At 37.4% G+C, this 9087-nt stretch overlaps 1 protein-coding gene across 5 annotated transcripts in view; it reads left to right on the forward strand.

Moving 5' to 3' along the window:
• The window catches only part of acsl6 (acyl-CoA synthetase long chain family member 6), a 102506-nt gene extending 93419 nt beyond the window's left edge, over positions 1-9087 (forward strand). For 3 of the 5 annotated variants that reach the window (XM_047805697.1, XM_047805696.1, XM_047805695.1), the window contains exons 13-21: positions 2769-2903; positions 3087-3182; positions 3290-3362; positions 4458-4546; positions 4675-4791; positions 7338-7481; positions 7588-7689; positions 7773-7844; positions 7957-9082. In XM_047805697.1, the coding sequence (XP_047661653.1) occupies positions 2769-2903; positions 3087-3182; positions 3290-3362; positions 4458-4546; positions 4675-4791; positions 7338-7481; positions 7588-7689; positions 7773-7844; positions 7957-8097 (969 nt within the window). In that variant the 3' untranslated portion in view covers positions 8098-9082. Of the gene's footprint in view, positions 1-2768; positions 2904-3086; positions 3183-3289; positions 3363-4457; positions 4547-4674; positions 4792-7337; positions 7482-7587; positions 7690-7772; positions 7845-7956 lie in introns of all 5 variants that reach the window. The other 2 variants (XM_047805694.1, XM_027152930.2) reach the window with 2 other exon arrangements.

A 9087-nucleotide genomic window follows, 5' to 3' on the forward strand; every position in this document is an offset into this window, starting at 1 on the left:
TATTGCAACCAAAGCTCTAATAGACACCCTCAAACAAGGGGGGGAGAAAGTATCAAGATCCACCATTCAGTGAATTCTGCATCGAGATGGTCTCCAAGGACATTGCCCCAGAAAGACACCACTCCTTACCCAGAGACACCGGGATGTGCACCTGGCCTTTGTGAGGGGATACCTAGATAGAGATCCATACTTCTGGTTATCCATCCTCTGGTCAGATGAGGCTAAACTGGAGCTTGTTGGACTTGAGAATGTTGCATATGTTTGGCATAAGAAAGGAGATAGATCGTATCATAAAAAAGGAGGACAATCACAAGATTCTTGATTCTTGAAAACCTGGTGTCGTCAGTACACAAGCTCAACCTGCAAGAGAGTTGGTTCAATGGTTCAGGGACAACAACATAAATGTTCTGGAGTGGCCAAGTCAGTGCCCTGACCTAAACCCAATTGCAAATTTGTGGAGAGAGTTGAAGATCTGGGTCAGGGCTAGAAAGCCTTGCAATTTCCAACAAATGGAGGCTTTTGCATTTTGCAGACCTGTAGAAATCTTGTGGAGACCTACAAGAAGCACTTGCAGGCCATTATTAAGAACAAAGGAACAAATTTTCTATTGTTTATTGAAACATTGTAATATAAAGGGTATGAATACTTCTGAACATGGTGATTTTTGAATGTTTGTCAATAAAAACCCATGAAATGTCATATTTCTTGAAATATCATGTTATTCTCTCAGTTGTTTGCCACATATTAAATATATGAAAGTATTATAAAACACATTTATCACAGAAGACAACTCAAAAACAATATACAAATACCAGGGTTATGAATCATTTTGAACACAACTGTATTTAGGTCCCTTCAATATCATTAGACCAGAACAAAGATCATGGGTACCCTTAATTAATGTTAGACATTCATCTATATCAACTGTCTCCCAGACCCAGGGGTTAGCCGAAGGAAAGACCACCAAGAGCTGTTCCTAGAAGGGTTTTTTTTAAGCATCTAATTCTATGGATCATTCATCCTTCCACCAGTTCACTTCCTTTTTATAGCACATTTAAACCATGCTCTCAGTAGCCATTTATTGCAAAGAATTGGCAGTTCACCCACATACCAAGCATTTCTACAGTATGTTTAATTCTCTTGTCTAATGCACAAGACCATTATCTTTGTTTTTTGGAGTGCAGTTTTTGGATTTTGGTACTTTTCGCAGCATGTAACAAAGAGACACAAAAAAAAAACAATTAAAATTTTTTCCCAAATATACAAACATGTACATACATGTTGCTCACATTTTATTGTAGCACAATTTGTATCGATGCTCAAAATATGCTTAAAGGTTGCCATACACAAACCAAGAAAGCATTTTGTCACACTAAAAACAATTATATTATTAACAATAACTTTATTCATCACGTGAATTTAATGAATTCACATCTTCTACAGTCCTGGATAAATGCAATACCCCTCATGTAAAGTGACCTCAAAATGGACAAGATCATCAAAGTGCATTCCTAAGACTCCAGGATGATGAGTACAACAAGAAGTGGGAATTTTATGGTCTTTTTTTTCTAAAGAAACTACAGTGGCTTTCGATCACTTTGCCACCATTTTCACCATAATTTCATAAAAGTAAGAACAAAATAGCAAAACACCTACTGAAAGTTTATGTTTGGTGAGCAATTCTGAGAAATTCCACCTCATACCCTGTGAATGGAAGATGATCTTCTTTAAGAAAACATATTGCAATTACTGTTAAAATCAATGGATAATATCATTCTACTACCAATTACTTGATATATTGATATTTTAAAATGTATGTTGCTCTGGATAAGGGTGTAAATATTGATCATTTTGCGCAGAAAGTGGTGGGGATAAATTCTTGGTAGTGGTTTACTCACTTTTTTGCTTATTGTAGCATAGCATGCATTGTGCTGTTTCTTTGTTAGATAAGATTGATATTTGTCCTGAATTGAATGAAGCACCCAATATGGATCAAAATCCCATTGATATGCATTTGTCAAAATGGACGAGCAATGACCACTACATTATGTCCAGCATTCCAGAGGCAACCATGGAGCTTGACTTGTGATAATTGGTGTTCTGGACCTAATGCATGACCATAATGTGATATATCCAAAACGAAACTAAATGCTTACCACACCTTTATTCAACAGAGTATCTGTTTTGAGTATCAAAAAAAAAAAAAACTCAGCAGATGCACATAAATTCAAGTTATCAAGTCATCTGTGGGTATTTGTGCTGAGGAATATTTAGCATTCATGAGATGGCTCAAGGGCCCTGAATATTTTCAAAAGGAAAAAGTGAAGAGTGACCCATGTCCAATATGAATCAGCTGTTAATACTTTCCGCTAAACCTGCTGCTTTACCTCATGGGCAGAAAAAAGGGCCATTAATGATATAGAAAAGAATACAATAATAAAATTATATTTAAAATTGCATACAGTATGGTAAATGTCTTCACTTTCATCAATCTCCAGATCCTTGACACAACCTGACAAACTGAATGGAGCCCCTAGAAAAACTGAATTATTAAACTGAATCAGCTGAACCACATGCATAAGCTAACTCTGAATACAGAGGATATGTTTTTTCAATGCGTCTTTTTAACTTAAGCTACCATCTCTTAAGTCAACACTGAGTATGTCCATGTGGGACTCTTGCATGCAGATTCATACAACCTCAAAAGCATTTATATATAAATTGTATTTATTTACAACTAAAGTAGTTTCTTGGTTGTTGTTTTTCAGATATTCACTCAGGCCAATACCCCTGTGAAGCGTTGGCTCCTTAGTTTTGCTGCAAAGAAAAAAGGAGAAGAGGTCAGCTGCGGGATCATCCGCAATGACAGCATTTGGGATAAGATCTTTTTCAGCAAAATTCAGGTGTGTCTTCATGGCTGAGCCTAAGCCTAGTTTCCACAGATCCATACCATGTGTCCATCCCACAACTTAAATTAAATTAATATGCTTGTTTGTATGGTCAGGATGAAGCAGGTATGCTGATATTAGTGTGATATTTAAGTTGGTAATATTTATCAGGGACTAATAAAAATGTTTGCTTTGTAGGCCAGTTTAGGTGGGAAGCTTCGCATGGTTATAACAGGTGCTGCTCCCACTTCTCCTACTGTACTCAGTTTCTTGAGAGCAGCTCTGGGCTGTCAGGTGAGAAGACCAGCCCATACTCACATGTTAATATAAACAAGCAAAAATAATTTGCTTTATGCAAAGATCTGTATATTCGTGTACAGTAAATACATGCATTTTTAAAGGTATATGAAGCATATGGACAGACAGAGTGCACAGCCGGCTGTACCTTCACCACCCCTGGAGACTGGACCTCAGGTAAACCCATTAGCCTTGTATGACATCACTGTTAGTTATGCATACAATAACCTACATGCTCAGTACCTTGATGCACCACATTTATTGTGAAGAACAAAAGATAAAAAAGAAAGTTAATTGGACAATGTTATGGAATGTCTTTAATTGACAGATTTGCAAGACTACCATGGTAGGAACCTCAAGTAGGGCCATTATATTGCATTCTGTATAAATATTGCCATTCCCCACCCATTCCTATCAAGTCTTTGGGAAATCCTGACACATGAATTTTAAATTAGTAGCAGAATAAATAAAGCAACCTATTAAATTATAAAACACAGCATTGTAGCAAGTAATATTATTGAATTCATGAATGCATATTAAGGTTTATTAGTTAATCATGGTTGTTCTTGAAGCTGCTTAATTTATCTGTGCTTTAATGGTTGTTTTGGTAACATTTAGGTTGACGTGTAGGGTGTCTAACACATTTAGAAGAAATTACACTTAAAAACAAAACAAAAAACAACAACTTTGTTTATATCAGTATATATAGCAGTATAAATGAGGTCACTTCAAAAACAGAAATTAATTTAATCTACCAAGTGCTCCCTGCACCAAACTTCCCAAACTACATTTATGAAATTTATTATTATTTATTGTAATGGTCATTTATTCGTCACAGCTGTAGTGAAGTGTATACAGTGCAGAATTTTTGGGGTGTTGTCCCTAAGACAACCCAAAACAAATCAATATCAAGAAACAGGCAATCAGCAAGCAACCTAAACCCAAGTGGCAAAGCAGCAGCAAAAGTACTGTAACCAGAATACTATCACTGAATGAAAATAAGCTACGGAGTATACTTAGTTAAATGTATGGTTTATTTAACGCATGTGAGTGATTGGGGACAAGTATGTGTGATTTGAATTTAGAGGTGCGTGTATGATGGAATCATGTGATGTAACTTGCAGCCCATGATGCTGAGAAAGACATTGAAATTTGCGAAGTAAAGTTCATGGACGAAAGCTGCCATTGACAGGACAACACCTTAGTTTGTGTGAAGAACTGTTAGCTTAGTATCATGTATGCATGATCATTATTTTTCCTTTGTGTTTGTAGGTCATGTGGGTGCACCACTACCATGCAACCTCATTAAACTTGTGGATGTGCCAGAAAAGAACTACTTTACTTCAAAAGGAAAAGGGGAGGTAGAGATAATATGATCACATGCTAATATCACTATTGGAAACCTGTGACTACCCACACTACCAATTAATACTGTATTACGTAGCTTGCCTATTTAATTAACCTCAAATACATTATAATTGAATTGCAGGTTTGTGTCAAAGGCCCAAATGTCTTTAAGGGCTATCTGAAGGATCCAGTTATGACAGCAGAGACACTGGATTCCGAGGGCTGGCTTCACACAGGAGACATTGGACAATGGTTATCGGTGTGCTAACATTTTGTATTCATTCTAGAATTTTGTTTCATAACAACAAATAAAAAAAAAATAAATTATATAAATACCAAAAAGCACATCATCAATGTTTAATCATATTTTAATTATTTTAAACTTCGACATTACCATATGATTGGAAGTCAAACTTGACCTATAGTGTATTATAATTATTATTATGAAAATTTTGTCATTTTAAAACATGAGGTGTGCTTCCTTGAAACTCACTGTTTTCTTTTATTATTCCCAAATACTATATATCCTACAAAGATGTTTTTATGCCTCATGAAGAATTTAGCTATGCCTACTCAGAAGGGTGTGAAACTATGACACTCCCACGACCATGCTTGATGGTAGGCAAGACACACTTGTCTTTGCACTCCTCACGTGGTTGCCGCCACGCACGCTTGACACCATCTGAACCAAAAAAACTGGGACAAAAAAAAAATCTTCAGCAAACTGTTTGTGGGCTTTCTTGTTCATCATCTTTAGAAGAGGCTTTCTTCTGGGACGACATCCATGCAGACCAATTTTATGCAGTGTGCGGTGTATGGTCTGAGCACTGACAGGCTGCCTCCCTACCCCTTCAACCTCTGCAGCAATGTTTGCAGCATTCATACGTCTATTTCCCAAATACAAGCTCTAGATATGATGCTGACCATGTGCATTCAACTTCCATGGTCAACCATGGCAAGGCCTGTTCTGAGTGGAACATGTCCTGTTAAACCGCTGTATGGTCTTGACCACAGTGCTGCAGCTCAGTTTCAGGTCTTGGCAATATTCTTATAGCCCACACCATCTTTAATTAGAGCAACAAAACTTTTTTAGATCCTCAGAAATCCTTTGCCATGAGATGCCATGTTAACATTCCAGTGACCAGTATGAGAGAGTGAGAGCCATAACACCAATTTTAAAACACCCTCTCCTGATTTACACCTACTTTACACTGTAGCAAAGTGTCATTTCTTCAGTGTTGTCAAATAAAAAGATATAACAAAATATTTAGGGGGGGGGGTGAGATACTGTATGCACATTCAGGCAACCCATAGGTAGAGGTGCAGGTGGAGATTCTTTGTGGTGTCTTTCCCTTTGCTTTCACAAGATTGACAGATTTCTTCATGAATCAAAAAATCCATTCAGCACTTTTCTTTGACATAGCCATCACACTTCTATGTGATAGGACATATCACCATGTTCAGAATGAATAGCTCAGTAATACTCTGTCAGCTTATGTGCCAAATTCTCCCTTTGCATCTTCTCCTGCATCCTCCCTACTAATCTGCACTTTTTACTGTGTATCACTGATGCTAAAACTGTCACGAATCCTGTCACTTTGTCCCAGGGGAGTTTAAATTGCAAATGTCTTTTCCCCTGGTTGGGTCATGCATTGATTAAATACCCAAAAGTACTTCTGTAGCATGGGGCCCTTAAGTTTAACATGTCTGATCTAGAAAGATACTCAAACCAGACCGAGCGACGTCCACAGCCAAGCAGAAGGGCCGAGCGACGTCCACAACCAAGCAGAAAGGCCGAGCAATGTCCACAGCCAAGCAGAAAGGCTGAGCACAACCCCTGACACACCACCTGCCTCTTGAAAACCAGATGGGAGGGCGGGAAAAATTCTCTGCCACAGAGCAAAAAATAGACAAAAATATTCCTGGGGCAAAATACAGGCCTGCAAAAACCCCCACGGACAGGAAGTGAGGCGGCGTCCTCCACGAAAAGCCAGGAAGTAAAGCGGAATCCCCCACCGGACAGGTGTGGGGCGATGACGCAGGGCACCAAGAAGGAAAAAACAAAACAAAACAGGGCTGGTGACATTGCTCGACGGCAAGAAGTGAGGCGGCGTCCTCTGCGGGAAACCGGGAGTCCCTCACCGGAACAAATGTGGAGCGATGCCAACCAAAAAAACTAAAGAAAAAAGACAAAAGTCCAGGGCAGAAAGATCAGTCCAGAAAAAAAATGCTCCCACAATAAGCCGGTCCAGGCCGATGCTATCCTGCTGGGTCTGAGTCTGGCGGAATCCTTCTGTCAGCGGTGTGGGGACAAAAACAAACCCAAATGCAGGATAGCGTTAAATTAAACTATTTAATAAATAAAACACAAAACAGGGACCCTGACAAAACCAGACATGACAAAGGACGTGACACAAGACGAGGATTCCGCGCCACCACAGGCAACGCGGCACAGTTAAATACTCAAGACAAACAACACATTAGGAACAGGTGTGCAGAGGTGGGGAGGAAGGGACAAGGGTGGGGCAGACACATGAACACAGAACATAAACAAACACACATGGACAAAGTCTGGGCTGGATCCTGACAAAGAAGAAATATTTCGGTTTTTGATTTGCAAAAATATCTATAAACATGTTTTGTTTTGATTACTGTACATTTTAAGTTCAATATATAATAAAATAAGATGTGTTTAAAAAATAGAAGGGGGCTGAACACTTTCCAAACCTAACATAAATTTGTGTACATTGTATTGTATTATACTGCCAGTAAATGTAAACTTTTCTAGATGTTCTTGTTTTTCAGAATGGCACATTAAAGATCATAGACAGGAAGAAACACATATTTAAGCTTGCACAGGGGGAATATATTTCTCCTGAGAAGATAGAGAACATCTATATTCGCAGTGAGCCTGTGTCTCAGCTCTATGTTCACGGAGACAGCCTGCAGGTTGGTACACTGAGATCGCAGAAGAACTGGCCTTTATTAAAACAACAGGTTTCACCTTTGTTTTGCAGATGCAAGTTACCCATTTTATTCTTTTTTTTTTTATCAGTCTTGTCTGGTTGGGATTGTTGTTCCAGACCCTGAAGTGATGCCCTCCTGGGCCCAGAAACAGGGCATTGATGGATGCTATGATGACTTGTGTAAAAATGTGGTATGTATCTAAAAAATAAACAATGTAAATTAAATAGTTATTTTATGCAAAATTGAAGGCTAATTTTCACTGTTACTCTGAAGGAACTAAAGAAAGCCATCTTGGATGACTTGGTGTGTTTAGGCAAAGCCGGTGGCCTCCATTCATTTGAGCAAGTAAGTGAATTGCTGAATGAAAAGTGAATGACATAGTGTATACCATAATTGATCCTCTTTAAGCTACATAACTGATTTATTTCAAAACCTCATAATATTCCTTTGTCTCCAGGTAAAAGATATCTACATTCATAATGAGATGTTCTCCATAGAGAATGGATTGCTGACCCCAACATTTAAAGCTAAGAGGCCAAAACTTAAAGAATATTTCAAACAGCAGATAGAACATCTGTATGACAACATCAAAATGTAAAAGTCTCTGTTGCTAAATGAGGACTGAGGACTCTTTTTTTTTTAAAATTATTTGATTATTTTTCATTTATCATTACATTACATTTGTCATTGAATTACAATTAAACTACAAAAAGCATGCAAATAAGCCATGCATGTTGAGAAGATGGAGTGCAGTGTCAGTCTAGAAGTGTAGATCAAGTGTAGACCTCAAAAGGCCATGATTATCAACAGTTGGTGTGCCTTTGTTAAAGTAATATAATTACAACCAAGTTTTCCCCTTCAAAAAGCCTGCATACATCCTTCCTTAATCATGAGTAACTGAGCAATATGACTCTCATTGGTCTATTCATTTAATTTTATTATGGGTCCAACTGGGAACAAAAAGTTATTTTTGATCAAACAACAATGCATGATGTGTTAGATAAGTCCTTTCTTGGTTAATTGAGGTTTTGCAAATAAAAAGACACCTAAACTTTCACCTGGCCTAAACATGGGGAATGAAATGCAGCAATATTAGATATTTACTTTCTAAATCTGCTTCTTTTTTTAAATGAGCATGCCATGGACCTAGATATTTGGACATGGTAGTATTTTTGGGATTTATTCTAATTATAATTATAATAAACTTTTTTGTATATAGTGAAAAAGAAATACATGAAATACTTAACTACTTGTTTCAGTACTATGGTATGAATTGGGACTAGCATCAGAACCATGATATGGATGGACAAAATAAAAGAATGTTTATTCAATCCATTTATTAATCTTTATTATTTCCTGTAAGCAATATTAAAGGTATAATATAAAATGTATAATATGACAGTCTACATTTAATCTATGTGTATTATACTACAGATATTTTGCCAGTTAAAACCTCCTAATGCATTCTCTGATTACCAGTGCTTCAGATCTATAGTCAGTAACACAGTGGCATAAACATGTCTTTTTAGTTTCAATGATTGTGTCCACCAAAAACACCAATAAATAACAATTGTCACTATCTAAAAAG

The sequence above is a fragment of the Tachysurus fulvidraco genome, chromosome 21 (assembly GCF_022655615.1).
Source record: "Tachysurus fulvidraco isolate hzauxx_2018 chromosome 21, HZAU_PFXX_2.0, whole genome shotgun sequence".
Classification (NCBI taxonomy): Eukaryota; Metazoa; Chordata; class Actinopteri; order Siluriformes; family Bagridae; genus Tachysurus; species Tachysurus fulvidraco.